This window comes from Lissotriton helveticus, chromosome 4_1 (genome assembly GCF_964261635.1).
Source record: "Lissotriton helveticus chromosome 4_1, aLisHel1.1, whole genome shotgun sequence".
In the NCBI taxonomy this organism is placed as follows: Eukaryota; Metazoa; Chordata; class Amphibia; order Caudata; family Salamandridae; genus Lissotriton; species Lissotriton helveticus.
The window spans coordinates 1,717,746,082-1,717,771,021 of NC_136063.1; the positions used below are offsets into that span (position 1 = coordinate 1,717,746,082).

Below are 24,940 nucleotides of genomic sequence, written 5' to 3' on the forward strand. Positions count from 1 at the left end.
TTTCCACCACAGAAATGTGAGGAAATTGTGGTTTTTTTGTCAAATTCTTAGCTTTGCAAGGGATTCTGGGTAACAAAACCTGGTGATAGGCAGTCGAGTCACCCCATCCTAAATTCCCCTGGGTGTCTACTTTTTAAAAATATATAGGTTTGCTAGGTTTCCCTAGGTGCCGGCAGAGCTAGGGCTCAAAAACAAAGGGTAGTCTCTTTGTCCAAAGAGCGCAAGATTTCACTGGGAAATTGAGGTACGACCACGTTGCATTTTGCGCCGTTTCCTGTCGTAGGCACAAGGCCGACCCACACAAGTGAGGTACCGTTTTTATTGGGAGACCGGGGGGAATGCTGGCTGGGTGGAAATGTGTTGATCCACGCAGATTCCAGAACTTTCCACGACAGAAATGTGAGGAAAATGTGTTTTTTTTGTCAAAATCTTAGCTCTGCAAGGGATTCTGGGTAACAAAACCTGGTGGTAGGCAGTCGAGTCACCCCATCCTGAATTCCCCTGGGTGTCTACTTTTAAAAAATGTATAGGTTTGCTAGGTTTCCCTAGGTGCCGGCAGAGCTAGGGTGCAAAAACTACAGGTAGGCACTTTGCCAAAAAAGGGTCAATTTGTAACTGCAAAATTTAGGTGTGACCACGTTGCATTTTGCGCCGTTTCCTGTCGCAGGCACAAGGCCGACCCACACAAGTGAGGTACCGTTTTTATTGGGACACTTGGGGTAATTCAGATTTGTAAATCAACTGTTATTACCAATTGAGCTTTCATGCATTTCTCCCTTTCAATGAAAGACATTGTGTAAAAAAAAAATCTTTTTGAAAAATGACCAATAATTCTCATGCTAGTATGAGTATTCCCAATTTTGAAAATGTGCAATTATATACTGTTTCTGAACTATATAATTTGTACCCAATTCAGAAATACATAGGTGTGTTTCATACAGATTATTCCATGTATACATTTTCCAAGACAAAGTGCTCTATACCCAGTAAATGAAAAAATACCATTGCAAGTTGCTGCTCAGTTTTTGGATCTGGGTTCGTCGGGTTCTTGGTGAAACTACAAGTCCTATATATCCCCACAACCAGGAAGGTCTAACGGATGTAACGGTATATTGCTTTCCAAGAGCTGTCAAAATTAGAAAAAGTTATAGGTGAAAACGTTGAGACAAAAGGCTGTTTTTTTCAACAAATTTTCAATTATTCCAATATCTAACTGTTAGTTTCTATAACGAAACCTTCATGGATTTAGACAAATGACCCCTTTCTGAATTCAAAATTGTGTCTACTTTTTGAAACTGGAAAGCTTTCCAGGATCCATTATTGCTTTTAAACTCATTTCTACCATTAACTGGAAGGAGGTGGAAAGCTCTAAAAATAGCAAAAATAGGCTATGTCCCAGAAAAATGCCAAAACTGAGTAAAAAATTTCGGTTCTCTGACAAAAGACTGTCATTCCCTAAAAGCTGAGAAAATGGAGATTTCAGCCCCACAAACCCTTTTTTGATAACATTTTCAGGGAAAAACCCAAAGGCTTTCATTTGCAGCCCGTTTTTCCCATTTTTCTGAAAAAAACAAAAAATCACTATATTTTGGTTCATTTCTGGGACCCATCCAAGGGAATCCACAAACCCTGGGCGCCTTTAGAATCCACATGATGTTGGAAGAAAAGGACGCAAATTTGGCGTGGATACCTTGTGGTCAAAAAGTTACAAGGGCCTAAGCGCGCACTACTCCAAAACGCCAAAAAAAGCCTTAGCACAGGAGGGGAAAAGGCCTAGCAGCGAAGGGGTTAATATCATGGTTTCCTTTGTCTTGTCCCACTTCCGATTTTTCCGCTTCATGATAGGTTTGATTAACTGGTGTCGATCTCAGGAAGATAGGCTTCCCAGATAATGTTATTTGGAGATGCAATTTTAGAATTTTCATCCAGCTATGCTTTATGATATATGTGTAGAATGTTGTTTCACTAAACCTTTGATAGAAATTGGTGCAATTGCATTAATAAAATTATATGTGATGGATTTTTTTTTGTTTAAAATATTTATTGCAGGCCAGTGTCTACTGTCTTTTGGAGGTTGTTTTTAGCTGGATTGGTTTTGTGCAGGAAGAGGAGCCTTCCCTCACAAAACAATCCCTTGAGACATTTTCCTCTTTCTATGTGTGCTGCAGAAGACAGCACATAAAAGGAGGAAAAACGAGTAGAAATAAAGATATTTCATCCCGTTATGTCTCACCTAGGGAGAAGTACCTGTTTTTGCACATTCCCAGGTCCACCACTTATGGTAAATCTAGAAATGCGCCAAAAACCATATGTTTTGCGTTGTAACACCCAAGCGGAACCCATGGAATGCCTCCGTGGGGCAGAGTAATGGAACGCAGCGATTTACGAAGCACTGCTTTGCATTGCGTTGCCACTCAGGGCCATGCAAGGGGGCCTTGCATGATTTGATAAATAGCATCTTAAGGGCTGTGCTGCTTTTACACCCCATAGCGTGTGCAAACAAGACGCAACCCTTTGATAATTATGGCCCTTAATATCTTTGTCTGCACCCCTTTATGTCTAATACCTTTCATTCCCTCATCCCACTTGTTTTCGTGTAACGGATGCTCAGATACATAAGAAGGCACTAACAAGATTAATGGGTACATCCTAGCATTCAAAAACATCATGAGAGCATTTGTCTTAATTCGCAATAAAAAACAATTATACAGAGACAGTGCTGCATTCCAATACTTGTAGCTCACACCACTCTATCCTCATTGAAGCTCTATAGAAATTCCAGTTGTTGGATTCAAAACTTGTATCTGCATTTATCAGTGTTTCAGGCTTGTAGTAGCGAATCAAATCCAAAATATACACGGGTCACAATATTGTGACCACACTATTGAGGGAGAAAATATTGACAGGAAAGTTCACAGAGGGAGGTAAGGATTTACTATTCTTAACTCCAACTCTACATCTAAGTGCTTTAAAAATATACATACTACTAAAGTACTTATATGTAGAAGTAAGGATAGAAATCTAAGTACTTTAAAAATATACATACTACCAAAGTACTTATATGTAGAAGTAAGGATAGAAATCTAAGTACTTTAAAAATATACATACTACCAAAGTACTTATATGTAGAAGTAAGGATAGAAACTGTTTACAAAGTTACCCTTCAATAGGCCCTCAATGTTGTGTTCACGATATGTGACCCATCGATATTTCAAACTGGATATTTCCAGCCTACCCCCCTCATATATTTTTAGCTTTACCCAGGCTGGTTCATACACTACTTCATATGTTGTGAGCATTCTTTGATGATACTGGTGCATGCTACATTGATTGGACATCTCTAGACAACCAGAAAAACTTGGACAAATTATTTCTGTTAACTCCACTGTATAAATTCCAAACTTGCTGACAGAGTGGCCACCACACAGTATGGCAAAGAATGGCTGATTGCTACACTTCATGAAGTGAGAGGATGGACATAGTTTTTGTCAGTGAAGGGAGGGGGCTAATCAGAACAGTTTCTTTATGCCAGAATCTGGTCTCAAGGGCATTCTGACAATAGATGGAAAGTACACCTTAAATGCAAAAGGACCACATCTGAGCAGTAAACACTTGTTAATCAATATCCTACATATCAGATTTTGCCAGTGGACCTTGTGAAGGATACAGTGAAGCTGGGCTTGTAGACGTCACATTTCACATTGGCCAGGCTCTTAGTGATCAGACAAGTCCTCACCCTTCTCTGCCGCAAGTAAATCTGCATCCTTGGCTTCAAGTACAGTACTGTGCAGTATGCCTGGAGTCAAAAGAGACAAGTTTAATACGTGTTTTGCTGAATCACATCACCAAAGAGAAGTGGCAAACATGTAAACAATCTGCTGTATCTTCAGAACAATGACACAGATATTTTGTGCCAATCTCCTAATCACTACAGAAAAAAGGTGCGGCTGAACCGGGATTCTGACAAGACTGAACTGTAGCCTTAATAACAAATTGTTATCTTAGATGAAAGCAGAAAGAACATGGTTCGACAAATACATGGTTGTTGCTTCTTCAAGGTGAGTATGCATCCGTTTTGTAAAGCATTCAATCACAGCTCAGATGATCTCTTTGTACAGCTATAGATCTTTGCAAGAAGTGTAATGGTCCATCAATTCACCGGATAGGTTGATACATCGAAAAGCTAAGCCTCATTAAGTGGTACAGAATGGTTTCTTTCATTTTTCAATGGTTTTGTGTTTGACTCTTCAAAATGTGGATATGAAACTCATTTATGTGTTCCCTTTAAGAAGGTATCAAGGTAAAGTCATCTCACTAGAAAATAGCAAAGGAAGCCTCAAATCGTAGATAGTTTTAGATTAAACTCCAAGAAGAAAACAGGTGACTCAACACCGAACGGTCAACACCAGGAGTGTCTACTGAAGGTCTTAGAAGGGTACATACAAGCCAGATTGTCAAGCTGTCCACCCACAAGATAAATTGATACATATTGCATCGTAATGGGGATTTCCGATAGTCATTTGTCAGTGAATAATCTTAAACCTGGTTTCTTTTTCTGATATTCCCCTCTCAAAGGCCTAAGCCGGACATCCCTTATAAACAAGGAGAACTCCTACACCAACAGAGACAATAGAGGAAATAATAAATTACAGTCAAATGCACTCAAAATGTTATATACATGTTCTGTTACACATTAAATACTTTAGTTTATGTAGGGTTGCACAAAAGGGCTGTGGCCTGTCAAACTGCAAAAATCTTTCTATATTGGGGGCAATTGCTTTCTCTGCCTAAACTTAAATTCATACAGAAAAGGGAGTGGTGATGAACAGCGTGGAAGGGTATACTCAGATGTGAGTCCCTTGCTCATTGCACCATCAGGATTCAAGCAAGCCGGGCCGACGACGCCTGAAATGGCAGAAACCGGTCCCCGGAAGCTTGTTTCCTTCCCAGTACAAGAATTGGCTTGGTAGTTTGGTTTGCCCTGTTCCCATCATGCACTGGGACAGGAACAGACTAATTTGCATATAGCCAAGTTCTGAGCTGGGATGGTGCAGTGAGCTAAAAAACGGTGATGGATCAAGCCCTGATCTTTGGACTGGGTAAGAGTGGTCTGCTTAATTCAGGCACTCTGTTCATCACCACCCCCTTTTCTGAATCATTTTGTCCACCATAAGCGTGGAAGGGTATACTCAGATGTGAGTCCCTTGCTCATTGCACCATCAGGATTCAAGCAAGCCGGGCCGACGACGCCTGAAATGGCAGAAACCGGTCCCCGGAAGCTTGTTTCCTTCCCAGTACAAGAATTGGCTTGGTAGTTTGGTTTGCCCTGTTCCCATCATGCACTGGGACAGGAACAGACTAATTTGCATATAGCCAAGTTCTGAGCTGGGATGGTGCAGTGAGCTAAAAAACGGTGATGGATCAAGCCCTGATCTTTGGACTGGGTAAGAGTGGTCTGCTTAATTCAGGCACTCTGTTCATCACCACCCCCTTTTCTGAATCATTTTGTCCACCATAAGCGTGGAAGGGTATACTCAGATGTGAGTCCCTTGCTCATTGCAACATCAGGATTCAAGCAAGCCGGGCCGACGATGCCTGAAATGGCAGAAACCGGTCCCCGGATGCTTGTTTCCTTCCCAGTACAAGAATTGGCTTGGTAGTTTGGTTTGCCCTGTTCCCATCATGCACTGGGACAGGAACAGACTAATTTGCATATAGCCAAATTCTGAGCTGGGATGGTGCAGTGAGCGAAAAAACGGTGATGGATCAAGCCCTGATCTTTGGACTGGGTAAGAGTGGTCTGCTTAATTCAGGCACTCTGTTCATCACCACCCCCTTTTCTGAATCATTTTGTCCACCATAAGCGTGGAAGGGTATACTCAGATGTGAGTCCCTTGCTCATTGCACCATCAGGATTCAAGCAAGCCGGGCCGACGACGCCTGAAATGGCAGAAACCGGTCCCCGGAAGCTTGTTTCCTTCCCAGTACAAGAATTGGCTTGGTAGTTTGGTTTGCCCTGTTCCCATCATGCACTGGGACAGGAACAGACTAATTTGCATATAGCCAAGTTCTGAACTGGGATGGTGCAGTGAGCTAAAAAACGGTGATGGATCAAGCCCTGATCTTTGGACTGGGTAAGAGTGGTCTGCTTAATTCAGGCACTCTGTTCATCACCACCCCCTTTTCTGAATAAACTTAAATTCAAACATTATATTCACTGATGTAATCTGCTGATAGTATGCACCCACAAACCCCACTACGGTACCTTCATTTGGTAACCCATAGCTACATACTGTAAGCCCTGGAGGCAGAGTGAGCTTTTCATTGAAAATAATGGATTCTTTCAGAGCAATTTTATTCCTGAACACAATGTAGTGGCTTCAAAAACCTATAAAGTGATTGTGAGTAAAGTGTCTGTGAGCTCATTTTCACTCAGCAAGTAGCCTACATATGGTGAGATAAATGATTTGTGTATAATAAAAAATTGGAAATCTACCAGAAGCGTAGGCATTTGCCAACGACTGCTCAAATGTCAGCGTTGCTTTGTGAATCACATCAAATTGTTGCCAAAAGTTAGAAAACCCGAACAGTCCATGTTAGAACTGGGATTTCTGGTTGGCTAAGGCTTACGCCAAAGCCAGGCAGAAACCACCATTCTAGTCAGGGCAAGTGAGTCACACGCCAAGATAACCCCTGCTCACCCCCTTGGTAGCTTGGCACGAGCAGACAGGCTTATCCCGGAGGCAATGTGTAAAGCATTTGCGCACGCACACAACAGCAACAACATCCTAGGCACACCACAAAAGGAACTCCACACAAGGTTATATAAAAATAACTTTTGTATTGTCAAAACACATCAGATAGTAATCACACATGTACATTGTGCCAACCGGCACGGGCAATATTCACAAGGGATTATGTACAAGACAGGGCCACCTGGACCACTGTCAGAATCAGCACTTAGAAGAGATACTGTTAGAAATAGCACTTTGTAGATCATAGAATAAAAATCACTTTAGCACACAACCAGTAACTACTGGTACCAGGTAAGTACCACCTACGCAACCCTAACCACCGTAGGAGAATATTACGCAGGGAACCTGGGCTTCACTAGCACACCTGTACTAGAAAGAACAACCACCTAAGTATCACCATATATTTAGGGGTATAGGCAAGAACACATTACACATGATGCATCACAACATTCAGAGGTGCAGCACAGGAAAACACATGATGCATAAAAACATTCAGAGGTGTAGGTAGGACACATAATGCATAAAACACATTCAGAGGTGTCACAGGCATAATGGCATAGCACATTATGCATAACTCACATTTGGACTTAACCGGTAAAAATACAGTAGGCAATCTCCTCACTAGTCTAAACACATTAGACTCTGCCTCCTAAGAATAAATCATATTTAGGGGCGTAACTCACATAGTGAAAACATCTCACCAGCATAAACCTACATAGGTAAAATAACCTCATAATCACATTGCGCAAACCTCACCTTAGGCAATTACTATCAAAAACATAGTAAAATCACATGGCGCAGAAATCACATTAAGGCCTTGCGTCCTACCCACATACCAGCCCCCCTGGCCAACTGGCGATCCAACAAGAGGACTCAAAAATCCCGGTGTCCAGAATGTCAGGGCACGCTGCCAATGCAGCGCCAGTCAGGGGTGCGCCACTGGCGCAGACCTAAACGTTGCAGCTGCCCACTAATTGCTGGGAAGCTGGGAACAACAACAGGGCCTAAACGTTGCAGCTGGCACTAAGTGCTGCGCAGCTGTAGCAGGCCTGGCACCACTGTGCCATCTCTGTCCCTCACAGGGAGTCTCTCTCCCTTGACGCCTAAACGGTGCAGCTGCCCACTAATTGCTGGGCAGCTGGGAGACAACATAACTGCGACAGGGCCCTCATTGGCACTCAGAAACAAAACTGCGCCAACCTGAGCCCTCTGGCTCTGGAATCCTTTTTCATAGCGTTGGAGCCCTCTAGGCTCTGAAATCAGGCATGCCCCTCGGAGCACTCTAGCTCCCAAAACGATCATGCCCCTCAAGGACCACGAAGGGAAATCTGGCCCCCCAGAAGGCGGAGCGCTCTGAAGCCTCAGGGGCTCTGAAACAAAATGACCTCAGATCGTGGAGCCCCCCTCTGGGGACTCGGAATCACTAACTGCCCAGGAGCCTCTCAGGGCTCTAAATAAAAATATGCCCCTCGTTGGAGCGGCCCTCCCTTCAGGCAGGGCCTGCTCAGAACACAGGCTGGGCTTGGAACGGCCCCCTCAAGATACACCCAGAGCCCTCCCCAGCCCCTACCAACTCACCGGGCTGCTCTCGGGGGCTGGGGTGGTCACCGACACTTCTCCTCTGGTGCACTCGCAACCCGGGGCTCTCTCTTCATCGCGAGAGCCCCACGGACCGGCCACACTTCTTCTCTCTCCACGGCGGCGGTGCTTCACCCGGGCCCCCTCCTGGGACCTGGGGCTCCTCTGGACACCACGGGGCTCCCTCAGCTCATGGGAGCCCCGCAACACCTCTTCCCTCACTCCTCTGGTGCCGGCGGCGGGCGTGAGACTCCTCTCGCAAAACCAGAAGTCCCGCCCGCCACCAGGCAAAACATCGCCTGACTTTCTGGTTCGCCGCAGCGGCGGCGGCGGCACCTTTCTCGGCACCACAACGAGTGGTGGGCACCCTCTCAGCATAAAATAATATTGAAAACGGGGTGGGCACCCGTGGAACAATTAAATAAACGGGGTGGCACCCGTAGTTAAAAATATGCAAATAAGCATCAAAGGGGCAGGAGCGCTTCCCTCCAAGGGAAAACGACAGCGCTCTGCCCAGTAAGTCAAATAAAGCGCTCTCAAGGCGCTGGGGGCTCAGACAGCGCCAGGTTCCTCAGAAATGACCCCATTAGCAAGGAGGGTCCCAGCAGTCCTAAGCAAATGCACAGGGTTCAAAGAAAAAGGACCAGGGGGCAAAGTGAAGCAAAAGAGGACCCTAAGAAAGAAAAGATCATCCAGGCATCCAGGCCCATCAGGTATCCAGGGGCTGGGCAGGGCCCATGGAGAAAAGCCTTCCCCAGGGCCCAAGCAGCAGCACGCCCCTGGCAGGATTCAAGTCAGAAACAAGAAAATTTTGGAAGGGGACACAGCCCCTTTTTATACAGTGAATTCCTTTGTCTAAAGGTGCAGGGTGGGGGAAAAACCAGGTGCAGCTGGTTTGGGAGCCCCCTTGATGAGCTCAGCCACCCCTCCCATTCACTTGTCAGGCTAGGGTCATCAGTCCCACCACAGGGGGCGGAGCCAGCATTGTGTGGGGAAAGCCCAGCCCTATTCAGGACCCAGGTGCACCCCTCCCCTCACATCAGAAGTCCCGCCCGCCGCCAGGCAAAACATCGCCTGACTTCCTTGAAGGGCCAGGTCCAACACAACCCCCTTCCAGCCAAAACGCAGGGTAGACCAATCACTCCCTTGATGGGCTTCCCTGCTTTGGGCGACAAAACACGGACACGGGCCCGCACGGCAAGGACACCCTCCGGTTCTACGCCACTCTGAACCCACATGGTTACCTCCAAACCAGAACTCTCTGACCCAACTAGGATACCCCACTGGTACTCTCTAGTGGTCCACGGCCAGGACCAGGCCCTAGGCCATTCAAATGTCACAGGTCCTGACCACTTCACAGAGGGGGGGGTAGTAACCCCTGGCACACAATAGCCATTTCTCCACTCTCCTTCTCAGTGTAGCTACAACTACCACTGATCCTTCCACCTAGGGACCACACCCTCAGGCTGACCAGAGGTCACGGGCAAGAATGCCCCACTCTACCTCTACTTCTGGGGTTCCGCACCCTCCCAGGGAAGCACCCACCAAAACACATCTCTCCCACCAGATCAGGACCTTTCTCCATCACTGGTCTACCACCTGGGATCTGGAAACTATTTCACTTCGGAGGTACAAAGCACACAGCACAGTCCCTTTTCAAGCAGGTCGGGGGGGACAGCACACAGCAAAGTCCCCTTTCCTCTACCTTAGTAGAAACAACAAACTGCAGGCGAGCCCCAGATCACACAGCAAGGGCAGCCCCCTCAGTCTCTTCAGCTGATCTACTTTGGCAGAGATTCCTTCTTGACCTGGAAGTTTCCTATTCTCCCAACCTAGGATCTAAACCCTCAGGTTGCACCGGGGTCAGAGGTAAGGACACCGTCCCTCTGCACCCCCTTCCAGAGTTCTGCACCCTCCCACCTTGGAGCGGTACCCCTGGAAGCCAAAACCGGTCAGGACACTGATTACAGATGCCCTTCCCTCCAGGTCAGGCTGAACCTGGCCTCCCCCCTCCTCGGGGAACGACCTCCAGAGGCCCCACAAATGGTCAAGCACTCTGGACGGTCAAATGCCCAGCGAACCAGGACTTCTGCACCCTCCACTTAGGAGCGGTACTGCCCAACACCAGGACCGCCGGAGTTCTGGTTACAGACACTCCCCATCCTCTAGACAAAGGAAGATCCTCCTCAAATGACCTGTAAGTACAGCCTAGGCCCCTGACCTGGCGCTCCCTTAGGGAACCCTCCAGGCCCTGAGATAGGGTTTCGGGCCCACGTGGGACACACCGTCCCACACTCACTCCGCCTCCACTGAGACAGGACGTGAGCCGCTACACCCCTACAATCCTACTGGGACCTAGCTGGGCTACACATGAACCTCTTCCCCTACACAGGATCATCAAATACACAAGCCACTACTTTTAGAATCACTCCCCAATGCCTCTGCAAGACATCTAGCACACCGCCAGACGTCCACCTTCTTGTCCAGTGCCTCTGCAGGACCTCCTGCACACCATCAGAGGTACACCTCCTGTGCAAGCTCCTTTTATCACAAAAAAACCTCACACCAACTCCTCCAGTTCAACACACTACTCATCCACACACTCCCCCTCCAGACTGGTGAGACATCACTGCCCCTGACTCTCAACCTGTACCCCTCTTACTGAGCACCAGGCACCATACTCTGGGAACTGGGAATGGGACTTCACGCACTGGACACATTTTAGCTGCCACCACTGGATCCTACCATACTTGGGAATCCAGGCACACACACTACACTCAGGGTATAACCACCCTCCGAGCAAGCAATTTCTCCTCCACGCTCCCTCTCTTCCATCTACCCACAAAGGGACAGGAACAGGGATTGGGCACTGGACCCAGCAAGGGATTCCTTATCTATGGGAACCTCCCCCTCTACTGGCGTCTCGCCCTGTCATTTTCTCTCTTCTGCCACTAAACATAAAAGTGCAGGAACACCATTTGAAAATGACACTCTTGAGGAAAAACAAAATCATAAACAATAATCCCAGACATGTGACTATCTAAAATGCAGAGTTTTGTAATGTAGCAAGTTGTCGCTGTGGTACTGCGCAAACACAAGTCCTAATCCTCACCGCTGACCAACAATGTTAGAACTGGGATTTCTGGTTGGCTAAGGCTTACGCCAAAGCCAGGTAGAAACCACCATTCTAGTCAGGGCAAGGGAGTCACACGCCAAGATAACCCCTGCTCACCCCCTTGGTAGCTTGGCACGAGCAGACAGGCTTATCCCGGAGGCAATGTGTAAAGCATTTGCGCACGCACACAACAGCAACAACATCCTAGGCACACCACAAAAGGAACTCCACACAAGGTTATAAAAAAATAACTTTTGTATTGTCAAAACACATCAGATAGTAATCACACATGTACATTGTGCCAACCGGCACGGGCAATATTCACAAGGGATTATGTACAAGACAGGACCACCTGGACCACTGTCAGAATCAGCATGAAGCAAAGATACTGTTAGAAATAGCACTTTGTAGATCATAGAATATTAATCACTTTAGCACACAACCAGTAACTACTGGTACCAGGTAAGTACCACCTACACAACCCTAACCACCTTAGGAGAATATTACGCAGGGAACCTGGGCTTCACTAGCACACCTGTACTAGAAAGAACAACCACCTAAGTATCACCATACATTTAGAGGTATAGGCAAGAACACATTACACATGATGCATCACAACATTCCGAGGTGCAGCACAGGAAAACACATGATGCATAAAAACATTTAGAGGTGTAGGTAGGACACATAATGCATAAAACACATTCAGAGGTGTCACAGGCATAATGGCATAGCACATCATGCATAACTCACATTTGGGCCTAACCGGTAAAAATACAGTAGGCAATCTCCTCACTAGTCTAAACACATTAGACTCTGCCTCCTAAGAATAAATCATATTTAGGGGCGTTACTCACATAGTGAAAACATCTCACCAGCATAAACCTACATAGGTAAAATACCCTCATAATCACATTGCGCACACATCACCTTAGGCAATTACTATAAAAAACATAGTAAAATCACATGGCGCAAAAATCACATTAGGGCCTTGCGCCCTACCCACATACCAGCCCCCCTGGCCAACTGGCCATCCAACAAGGGGACTCAAAAAGCACTGTGTCCAGAATGTCAGGGCGCGCTGCCAATGCAGTGCCAGTCAGGGGTGTGCCACCGGCGCAAACCTAAACGATGCAGCTGCCCACTAATTGCTGGGCAGCTGGGAACAACACCAGGGCCTAAACGTTGCAGCTGGCACTAAGTGCTGCGCAGCTGTAGCAGGCCTGGCACCACTGTGCCATCTCTGTGCCTCACAGGGACTCTCCCTCCCTTGACGCCTAAACGGTGCAGCTGCCCACTAATTGCTGGGCAGCTGGGAGACAACATAACTACGACAGGGCCCTCACTGGCCCTCAGAAACAAAGCTGCGCCAACCTGAGCCCTCTGGCTCTGAAATCCTGTTTCCCAGCGTTGGAGCCCTCTAGGCTCTGAAATCAGTCATGCCCCTCGGAGCACTTCAGCTCCCAAAACGATCATGCCCCTCAAGGACCACGAAGGGAAATCTGGCCCCCAGAAGGCGAAGCGCTCTGAAGCCTCAGGGGCTCTGAAACAAAATGCCCTCAGATCGTTGGAGCCCCCCTCTGGGTACTCGGAATCACTAACTGCCCAGGAGCCTCTGAGGGCTCTAAATCAAAATATGCCCCTCGTTGGAGTGGCCCTCCCTTCAGGCGGGGGCTGCTCAGAACACAGGCCGGGCTTGGACCGGCCCCCTCTAGATACACCCAGAGCCCTCCCCAGCCCCTACCAACTCACCGGGCTGCTCTCGGGGGCTGGGGTGGTCACCAACACTTCTCCTCTGGTGCACTCGCAACCCGGGGCTCTCTCTTCATTGCGAGAGCCCCACGGACCGGCCATACTTCTTCTCTCTCCACGGCGGCGGTGGCGGTGCTTCACCCGGGACCCCTCCTGGGACCCGGGGCTCCTCTGGACACCACGGGGCTCCCTCAGCTCATGGGAGCCCCGCAACACCTCTCCCCTCACTCCTCTGATGCCGGCGGCGGGTGTGAGACTCCTCTCGGAAAACCGGAAGTCCCGCCGCCAGGCAAAACATCACCTGACTTCCTGGTTTGCCGCAGCGGCGGCGGCACCTTTCTCGGCACCACAACGAGGGGTGGGCACCCTCGCAGCATAAAATAATATTGAAAATGGGGTGGGCACCCGTGGAACAATTAAATAAACGGGGTGGCACCCGTAGTTAAAAATATGCAAATAAGCATCAAAGGGGCAGGAGCGCTTCCCTCCAAGGGAAAACGACAGCGCTCTTCCCAGTAAGTCAAATAAAGCGCTCTCAAGGCGCTGGGGGCTCAGAGAGCGCCAGGCCCCTCAGAAATGACCCCATTAGCAAGGAGGGTCCCAGCAGTCCTAAGCAAATGCACAGGGTTCAAAGAAAAAGGTCATGGGAGCAAAATGAAGCAAAAGAGGACCCTAAGAAAGAAAAGATCCTCCAGGCATCCAGGTCCATCAGGTATCCAGGGGCTGGGCAGGGCCCAGGGAGGCAAGCCTTCCCCTGGGCCCAAGCAGCAGCACTCCCCTGGCAGGATTCAAGTCAGAAACAAGAACATTTTGGAAGGGGACACAGCTCCTTTTTATACAGTGAATTCCTTTGTCTAAAGGTGCAGGGTGGGGGAAAAACAAGGCGCAGCTGGTTTGGGAGCCCCCTTGATGAGCTCAGCCACCCCTCCCATTCACTTGTCAGGCTAGGGTCATCAGTCGCACCACAGGGGGCGGAGACAGCATTGTGTGGGGAAAGCCCAGCCCTATTCAGGACCCAGGTGCACCCCAACCCTCACATCAGCATGCTAATCTCAACACTCACCACTGGGCAGACCCATCCAGACTCCTGGAGCCAGGCTCCAGCCAATCACGTGTCAGCACACTCACTACACATGCACACCCATGTCTAGAAGTGGCACTTCCACACTAGACACATTCATGCCGCATACATCATTACGGAGCATTCAATCTCACAAGTTCGCACATACCAAACTCGACCCTGCACTCCCCACACATCAGGAACTACCATGGTCACACATATTCCCCATGCATTCCTATGGGAGGGCAGGTCACTCACCACACATACATAGAGAGCTCACGCACTTTACACTCTACCACTGTTAAAAATGTGCGCAAAGGCCTAAAATCACCAACACCAGGTTACAGAAACAGGCTAGGCAAAAGCAAAAAGTTTCGGGGTGAACCTGCCAAAAAGGGCCAGGTCCAACAGTCCACAAACTCAGTAAGCAGACACAAAGGCTTAAGGAGTGATGAAAGGGGAAGTGGCCTAAGAGAAAATAGCAAAACTCTGTACTAAGGGGGTAATTTATTGTTTGCCAGACGAGCAATCGAAGAGCTTGGGTGGCTGTGGCCCGGCCTCTAGCAGCCTTGCGGCTTCACACCAACCAAATTTAAAGTTCACCGCTGTTCTGTGAGGAATTTTTGATGAGATTGTTTCCCTGAAAGAGCGTTGCAATGCTGCCTGGGCGCCTATATTATGGAGACCCAGTGAGCAATTTTTCTGATTTTCGAAACAACCCTCAAATCAGGCATTTGTTGTAAAAAACAAAACAAAAAAACAATGGCTTTCCCAGTGGTCACAAACAGGAAAATCAACATTGGGTAAGCCTGCCATATTTAAGGCAAGTCTTTTATTGCTAAGAAGCCTGGTGGCTGAGTAGTGCTTGGGCAGACACTGGGTTATCAGAGCCAGTTCAGGCTCCATCATACGAAACAAAGTAGTTAACCCTTCTCTAAATGAGGTGAGGAAAAGGTGATGTGGACACAATAACACATTTCTCAGACGTATGGCAGGCATCCTGTTGCTTCCCACTTCTAAAAGACCATTAAGTATAGACCTGAGGAGTGAAACACGCATTGGCAAAGCCAATAGGTCTTGCCAATGCAAGATCTTTTTGCTTTGACAATGTTTGTTTTAGTAATGTTTTACAGGAGCTGCACTGAAAGAAAAAAAAAGCAAAATGACGCAGCCAGCAGTGGCAGCGTCATAGCCCTTTTCTTTCTAAGGGTTGGTGGACAACACAGACAACAGAAAGGAGGGTGGAAAAGAATGGGCAGTGAGGAAAAAGCTCTATTACGTGGCCAGCACTAGCTCCATCAAATTGCTTGTTTGTTTATTAGAGAGTGTGGGCAACATGATCAACTAGAAGAAGGGAGGAAGGGAATCGGCAAATGGAAATAAATATATAATGAAGCCAGTGCTGGACACGTCTTGGCACTTTGTTGTGTTCTTTTGGCAGTTGGTGATGGGATCAACACAGACAATGGGATGATGTGGGTGGAAGAGAATAAGTAACATGGACAATGGGAGGGTGGGGGTGGGTGGGAATCAAGATGCAACATGAATAACGGAGGGGGTTGGGGTGGGAGGTAATAAGCAACAAGGACAATGGGAGGGTGGGATTGGAAATTAAAAAGCAACACGGACACCAGGAGAGTCGGAGTGTGAGGAAAGAAGCAACACAGACGACGGTTGGTGGGAGGTAAGAAGCAAGCAGACAGAAAAAAAAGTAACTCAGCGAGAAGAAGGAAAAAAGAAATATAGTCCCTCAATCACAGCAGAAGTACACTAATCAAGATGAAGCCATCAGTACTCAGTCCACGCTCCACATGAAACAAGAGAAAGTGAAGCTGGAATGTGTTGGCCAATTACAAGTCATCAAATGAGAGTGGCATTGAAGCAAACAAATGATAAGCAGTGGGCGAGTTCCAAGCTCCTTCTAGACTGGAATATCTCTCGCAAGCACATGCGCTGCCATAGGAGAGACTAAACAGGTGTGGGCATGCACAGACACTAGAAATGGCATTATAGCATTACATTCAATGAATAATTCAAAATGCATATAGAATTAACGTTGGCAATGTCAATTGGCCTAGCTTTAAAGAGCTAACGCTTGCAAACACAAAACGTGCATTAATGCATATCTGCATGTTTGTGTTTTAGTACAATAGCACTTTAATGCGAGATCTATTGCTATTACTTGTTGTATCCTTTTGTATTAGTGACATGAGCTAATTAAGCAAGCTAGGAGCAGATGGGATGCAGCTCCTACCTTCATCCTCCCAAACAATTTGGACCTTTGTAGAAGGGGGATAATGCGTTGGGGAAACTGGGGGCCACACATGGAAGGAAAACAAATGGAGACTGCAAATAGAGCATGATTCAGAACAGAAAATAAGATTGAGAAAGATAATAATGTTTTTTCTGAATAACAATCAAACCTTTTGTGATGGTACTCCTTCTTACATAAGTAGCCACCCATGAATAAAATCAAACCTTCTGCCCACAGTCAATATTGTTCTCAGCACTAGGTGCAGTAACCCACTAGCTAATATGTTGGGATGCAAACCTATCAGCTGCAAATTAACACTATAGTAGTACATTTACAGGTCTTGGCATCAGGTGTATTATCCTAAAGAGCTACCTACCTAGCCTTCATACCTGTCACCTGCATGTTACTTTCAGATCTCAACACTTTGTGAGGGAACAGCACAATGGCCATGGAAATGGGAAAAAGAGACTGAAAACAGACTGAAAGTGAGTATTGACATGCATAAAAAAGAACGAAGCAAATAGTAAGAAATAAATACGTAAAGGAAAGGAGACTGAAACCTAAAATAAAGGGAGCAGGGTGGAAGGGGAATTAAGAAACTGATAGATACAGTGTGGCCAGTTAGAGAGATAAATACGAGGGTGAAACAAACAAGGAATGCGAGAGAAAGGAAGGAGATGAAACAAGAGTGAATAAAACCAAAGTAAATATCTCTCCGGGCACTTAAACACTGAAAATCGGCAGCCAAGGAAAAGAAAGAAGTGAAGAAAGTTTTAAATAGTAAGATATTAACTTAAGTACTGCTGAAAAGTATTCCGTGCATCCAGGCACTGTAAATAAGAAGCATTACCTTTACCTTATTCTTTGATGCTGAAAAAAGAGGAAGTAGAGAGAAGGGGCAGATGATAAAAGTTCGGTTGAGAAGTTATGCAGTGTAATGTGGCACATTTTCTGTTAGTATTACCTCATTATTTTGGCATTTTTACATGTTAACACTTTCTGGGCAAAGGTTTCACCTCATTAATACCACTTTGAAACTCAACGACAGCAATACGCAATAGAAAAGTGACCAGTCAGCCTTTGCGAAGGGTCTTCCACTGTGCAGCAACCAGTGTTGCTGCATTTTTAGTAACTTTGATCAGTTTGAGATGACACCATTTTTTGCTGAGATCTGCAAATAATGCAGCAAATTATGCATTAACTGTAATAATACTGAAAAGGCTGCAGCCACATAATTGCATAATTCAAGTGGGTCTGATTATGACCTAAGAAGACCTGGGATTAGACGGAGACTAAAAGAGCCAAACTGGCCCAATAGAAAAGGAGATGGAAAATAAGTGGAGGAAAAAGATGAAGCAGATTAAAACAAATGGGAAGTAAGCAATAGTTGAAAAGGGGAATTTGCAGAGAGATGTTCTAGATTTTGTAATCGACTCCGAATTGACATTTAGCTCCATTGGTCAATGCATCCATTTCAGAAGTCCTATACAACTTGCTAATCACAGATTCAAACCTAGCAAATTAAGTCATCCCTTCATCTGTGATGCACAAGTATGATTATTCAGCGGATGTGGGAGTAAAGGAGAGGCATGTGCTGCAGGAGCTGCAGAGAGCACTATAAAGAAAGAAATCAAACAAGATGGTCAATTTACAGGCCTAGGATTTTCGTCTATTTATATACACCCTATGCATACACACTTATGTGTAAACATCATGGGAAGCAAGCTCAAGAATCAACGTTCTCGAAAAGAGGAACAGAGTGGCAGAATCTTTGCCATGCGCGTGCACCATTTCCTTGCACGCAAAGAAATGCAATTGTTTTAGTAATCAGTACTGGGGTGAAGAGAGTTGGCTGGGGGCAGGGATGAAGAGAGTTGGATGGCTGACACGTTCTTCACCATGGGGTTGTGAACAGCTTCCTCCGTACTGTCACTCCTGATAATTCATTGGTGGAATGTGTGGGGGCTCAAATAGAGTTTGCCGAAGGGTGAACTACACCATAGAGTTCTGATTAGCACAGGTGGAGATGCAAGAAGAACCTGGTACATGAACCGAGCTAGAACCAACAAATGGTAAGCAGTTGGCAGGCTCTATGACATTTGTAGGAATCATTTAGAAAGGGCTGTCGGCAACAGGGGTGGCTGGTGAAGTTTGAAAGTGGTGGTTCATAAATTTAAATCACCAAATTTCGATTAATTAGAGAGCACAACTTTTTCAATGTACAAAAAGTTTAAAGATGTGTGTGCAGGCTGCCGTCTTTTTGAATAGAGAGGCTAGTCCTTGTAGGAAATATACTATGTTTGTGTCTTGACTGATCTGGTAATGGTTAAGTGCTGCTTTTGAATAAATACGTATAAATCTAAGAAAAGTTATTGAAATTTCGAATAATTAAGTGAAATGCAAATCCAGCATTTTTAAGAAAATGCATTTTCATTTATTTTGGATGCAATGACCCATTTCATTCCAAAAAAGGAATCTCTAAAAACAGAAGAGCCCCAATCAACAGCAAATTGCATTCTGGTTGTTTGAATTGTTCCCATGCAATAATTTTTGCCATGAATGCAACATGATTTGGCAACATGGTATAATTTCAGGAATTTTGCACAAGCGAAATTCTAGAAATAATGCAGCAAACTTCAGTTTTAATAAACAGAAGAAAATAAGCCAAATAAGTTTAGGACCAAGAGTTCACTTTATGACATGTTTTTAGGCTCATCAGTATACCCATAGGAATAAGATATAGGAACAATCATACTAAGAGAACATCATTGTGCATTTCATGTGTTGTAGTGTTCCTCTATTTGCTTCTACAGAGAGATGTAGCGAAATACTAGAGGCTAAAGTGGGAGGGAGCTATTGATTCACAAAAAGACAGTTCCCATACTTTTTTAAATAAAACAACACACTCTTGAACAGATAATGTCAACCTTGCAACACCTCTGAATGTATTATTCTTGAGAGGCAGGGTGTTAGCAGCTGAGTTCTGAAGTGCTTCTTTTCTAATGGAAAAAACGTTTGCCCTGTTATATGTTATGTTATATGTTATTATAGGTCTTCTATAGCGCGCGGCTACTCCAAAGGAGTGTCCTGGCGCTTTATGCTCCAGACCAAGAAAGAGAAAAGAAACATACACTACATAACAATAAAAGAACAGGACAGCAGGGTCAGAACAGGAAAATGTGAGACTCTAGCCAGTAAAGAGCCAGGTCTTTAAGCTCTTCCTAAAAGCAGATAAGTTGGACATGGAACGCAAGGACAGAGGTAGGGAGTTCCAAAGCTGAGGGGCCTACAGCCTAAAGGATCGCCCTCCAATACGGGCTTTCTTTATGCGGGGGACTACTGCTAATGCCAATGACTCTGATCTTAAAGATCGTGCCGGCAAGTAGAAAGCCATCCTCTTTTGTAAGTATTGGGCCCCCGCGCCATGCCCTAGCACTAGGTATGGTGTAATTGTGAGTTTCTAAAATATATATTTTGAAAGCTCTATTTTTACCTTATCCAATGGTTTCTTTTTGCACATTTTGCAGCAGTCTATTTTAAACTGTGCATATTACAATAGAAACCCCCCCTTGACCTTTGCTAGTGCTAGTTAATAGCTTTCACGTACTTGCACTAGTTACACAAACCATTGCCAGTTGGGCCAGGTCTGATGATGTTACTCACTGCTACCTATCTTCCTTTTTTTGTCATCCCTGTGTAGGTTTCTCTAGAAGCGGCGGGACTAATTGTCCGCCTTTGAGTCCAGTGGTAGGTAGAATAATTTCCCTATACCACAGCGTGTAAATAGCTACTTTTTAGGGCCTGATGAAATGCCCTGTATCTCATTAAACAATTAGCATGAAACATGTTGACCAACAACACAGAGTAGAGCATTGCTCCCCTGGATCATTGTGCCTGCGAGCAGTCTCTCTTCACATTTTTTCACAAGGTAGATTACCACGTTATTAAACTTTCCCAGTGGACTATCTAACCTTTTTTAACACACCACCCATCCACATCTACACTTTTCCCTAGAGCCCTCACACCCACAACACCATACGGCAGGAAGAAAAGATCTCCGTCAAAGAGCCCCTTTATGGGTGCCCGTCGGGTATTGCACCGCCGACCCGACGAGGAGCAAACCCATATGATGAAGTATGACACCTAGCTTGCTGGGTGTGTGAGGGTTTTAGTTCCAAAAGGGAGTATCCCCCTTAGGTGTGCCTTTACCCACTTTTTGGTTCATTCCCCTCCCCCACCTTCCACCCTCCCCCATTGGGGACTGCGTACCTTTCTTTATTTACAATAGAAACATTAAGACATTTTCTCAGTGCTTTCTATTGTCTTCGGTTATACATACAAACACCAGCAATGCATACATTAACCATCAGAGCATTCACAAAGTAAAAGAGCATTTCCCAATTATTTTAACTTACATTAATTAGGTGGAGCTGAAGTAGTGTGCATGCGCTGTCCGCAAGACCTGCAGTATTCAGTAAAAGGACTTTAATCCTGCCTGCTGCTTACCATAGGTTGACTCCAGTGTTGCTCCTCTTTGCTGCCTCCTACCTGGTTCATGCAACCAATACCTCACGTCCATTCTTAGGTGAGGAGCATCAGCCAAGTACAATTTCCTAATGCTTTGAATGCTTATCTGTTGTATGGGGGAATTCTTTTTTCTAATTGTTTCCTTCTTGGTGCGGTGCTGTTCAGCTTTGGCGTCCGTTTGTGCCATTCCCACCCACCACCACCCACCTGTTGCTGCTTGTTTTAGTATGTTCCTCGTGCTCAGCAGGCTGTATGCTGCACATGTGCCACACTTTATCTTTTGGTCACCTGCATACACCTTGTCACGCTGTTTGTTTTCTTTGAAATGTTCTTGCAATTGAGGCATGTGGCATTTTAGCCCCTCACACTCTTCCTTCCTAAGCAAGCCAGCGGCTTCGGATGCCACAGGACTTTCTTATTTTTTGCATGCGACCGCATTCATCTTGCTCCCCCACCCGCCCCATCGCTCACTCGTGTAACAAAGTCCGCAAAACCTCATACATGTCAAATATTCCAATCCAATCCAAAAATTCTTTATTTCGGTCGTCTAGACCATAAAAGATACATTACAATACATTTAAACATTTATAAGAAAAATACAATTATAAAAACACTTCATAAAAGTTAATTACCAGGATGTGAAAACATGATAGGGATAGAGACCAATTCATAATTAGGGAACACAATTCATAGCGTGATCCGGAAGCACAGTCCGTGGTATGGAAACAATTTTCAATGTTTACGACAGTTGTGCGTTTAACAGTTTATTCCTAATCTGCCACATAGCAAAAATAAATTTCGCCACTGCGAAAACTATGTGGGGCAAAGTGCTAGTTTTTAGTACTCTGTATGCATGCATGTGGCTCCTAAATCCCAGATTCCTGCATAAGGGGACCAACCAGTGTTTCCTTGGTCTCTGGTATGCAGGACAGAAAAAGAGAAAATGTTTTTCCTCTTCAACATGGAGGTTACACCCTAGGCAAATTTTATCATCGACATGAAGCCATTTACAAGTGAAGGTTTTCACTGGCAAAGTGCCAAGCCTCCACTGTATAAACAGCTTCCTGGCTAAAATGGGGTAAATAATATCCAGAAAACCTTCGAATTCATATGAATTTTTGGATTGTAGGAAACGTTCGGTTAGGGTGCCGTGTTTAATTGAGGTCAAAAGGAGATCCAAGCTTTTCTCCTTGTGAATCTGGACCAGACGTTTGCGGGAGAGCCTTTGACATCCCGAATCAGGAGCCTCCCATAGTTCAGGTAATTTTAGCCGATACAGTTCTTTTTTTATGAAGGTCAACCAGGGAATTTTGTCACGTTGGTTCAGGTCCATTACATGGATAAGATCACTCCTGTAATGGGCAAGCTCACTGGTAGACCAAAGCCTGTGCCAGAATCTTATTGGCTTGGACTCCAGCTCAGCAGTGATAGATGGTAAGCCCATGTCCAGTCTCAAGGGAAACAAAGGTGTACTCCGGGGGAGGGCCAAAAGGCGTCTAACAAAGTTGTTTTCGACGCTGGCAAGAGCCGAACCTGCTCTATGCCCCCATAGCTCACTGCCATACGAAGCGGCCGCTTTGGCCTGCAATTTATACAATTCAAGTGCCGGACTTATTGGTTTGAATGTTGAAGAATTTACAACCTTCAAAATTGCACCGGAGAGTTGGGACAGCTTAAGCCGAGATCTAACAATTTGGGGTTCCCAGGATAGGTTCTCGTGTAGTGTTACCCCCAGGTATTGGAAGGTTGTAACCCTTTCTAGACTGACTGAACCCAGAGTGGGATTGGGTCTGTTTTTTGTGGATGGATTGAAGATCATGAACTTGGTCTTCTCTGTATTGATCTCTAGACCATGTTGTCTACAGAAAAGATCAAATCCATCTAGAATCCTTTGGATCCCCATGGGGGTTTTGGAGAGCAGGAGGGTGTCGTCAGCAAACATAACAGCTGGCACCCTCCTGCCGGCCAAAAAAGGGGCGTAGTTGTCTTTTACGCCATCAAGGTGAGAAATGACGCTGTTAACAAAGAGGCAAAACAAGGTTGGCGCCAAGAAGCAACCCTGCCTCACCCCTCTGCGAACAGGAAACCTTGATGACAGCGCTCCGTCCCTCCCACACCTAACCTGCGCATAATTGCCGTCATGAAGCCTAGTTATGGTGTGCAGCAGATGGGGTGTGACACCCAACTCCCTGAGGACCTGCCAGAGTTTTTCCCGGGGAACCAGGTCAAAGGCTGACATCAGATCCACGAACACCATGTATAGTCTCCCCCCTTCAATCATCACCGTCTTCCAATACAGGAGGATGAGGCGGAAGACCTGATCCGTGGTGGACGTGTTTTTTCTGAAGCCAGCCTGGAGGGGGCTCAGGATTTCATTTGCCTCCATCCAGTCATTGAGGTGGTCCAAAAGGAGGCGAGAGAAGAGTTTTTGGGGGACATCTATGAGGCTGGTCGGCCTGTAGTTGGCTGGGAGAAGAGGCGAACCCTTTTTGAAAATAGGCACTATCTCCGCTCCCAGCCAAGTACAGGGGATCTCCATACCTCCCAAGATGGCATTAAAAAGAATAAGGAGGTATGGACCCCAAATCTCAGAATGTTGTCTGAATAGGTCACCAGGCAATCGATCTAATCCCGGGGCCTTCCCCATTGCCAATCTCTCTATTGCACTAACCACCTCGCCAAGGGTAAATTCTAGGCCGTCTGCGGGAATAGATGTGTCACTAGAGACCACTTCATAGGCGGGCATTTCGGTATCTTGGTACAGTATGCCGAAGTGGCCTTCCCAGGCGGATGGTGCGATTTTGGATTCCACTGCTGCTTTGACCTCTCCCGTGCCATTATTCACCAGGGTCCAGAATTTTTTCGAATCCCTGGTTTCTAATGCAGAGGCGAGATCATGCCAGTGGTTCCAATCCCACTCCTTTTTGGCCAAAACAATGGTTTCCCTATACTGGCTCCTGAATTTTGCGACTGTGATCCTATCTGCACCTGCTTTAATAGCGGCAATTAACTCTGATTTAACCTTTTTACAGGTTGACTTGTACCATGATGATACTCGGGTCAGCTTACGCCGAGGAGTTGCCACTGGAAAAAAGACCTCCGCTAAAGATTCCACAAAATTTTCATGGATGTTTGCCAGTTTATTATTAAAATCCATGGATCTAGGCTCTCCAATTAGGAGATCTATTTCCATAAACTTTGGGAGAGCTATGTCATAGATTTTGTTTATATTTTCCTGTGAGCTACTGATTTTGCCCCATTTTACCCTTCGCCTATTAGAACTAAGAGCCAGGTTACCTGGGTCGTTATAAGATTTGGCAGTTTGTGGCTCAAGAACAGGAGCGGGGTGTTTCAGATCCAATAGGAGAGCATTATGGTCACTATCGGTTCTGGGGGATACTCTGAAATCAAGGACCTTGGACCACAGACCGAGGTCGACAAAGATGTAATCCAACCTCGATTCATGATCCTTCCTGTTCAAGGAACACAATGAGGGGCTGTCTGATGGAGTACGACCATTACAAGCCCTCAGTGCAAAGTTCAGAGTGAGGGTCATGATTTGTACTGCCAGTGGGGACCAGGATTTGGGATGGGGAGATGAACAGGGTGGAACACCCCAGAAGTCATCTTCGGAGGTAAGGGCGCCCTCCTTTAAACCTTCCAGAGGTTCGAAGTGGCAATTAAAATCTCTGCCCAACACAATCTTGTAGTCACTTGGAATTGACCCCAAAAAGGACGAGAGATCTTCCAGGGTGGGAGATTCCCTAGCTACACTAACAGGACGATAATAAACATTTACTATAGCCAGTTTTGTAGCATTAGGCCAGCTAAGAAGTACACACTGGATGTCGTGCGAAAGCGTGGGGATGCTTTCTGCAATACATCCAATGTGACTAGCCACC

The 24,940-nt window shown here is 46.0% G+C and overlaps 1 protein-coding gene across 1 annotated transcript in view; it reads right to left on the reverse strand.

Annotated features, from left to right (window-relative positions):
* Positions 1-24,940, reverse strand: part of MORC4 (MORC family CW-type zinc finger 4) — an 844,810-nt gene that overhangs the window by 571,691 nt on the left and 248,179 nt on the right. The window contains exon 6 of the mRNA XM_078686304.1: positions 3,668-3,796. Coding sequence (XP_078542430.1) covers positions 3,668-3,796 — 129 coding nt within the window. The remainder of the gene's footprint in view (positions 1-3,667; positions 3,797-24,940) is intronic.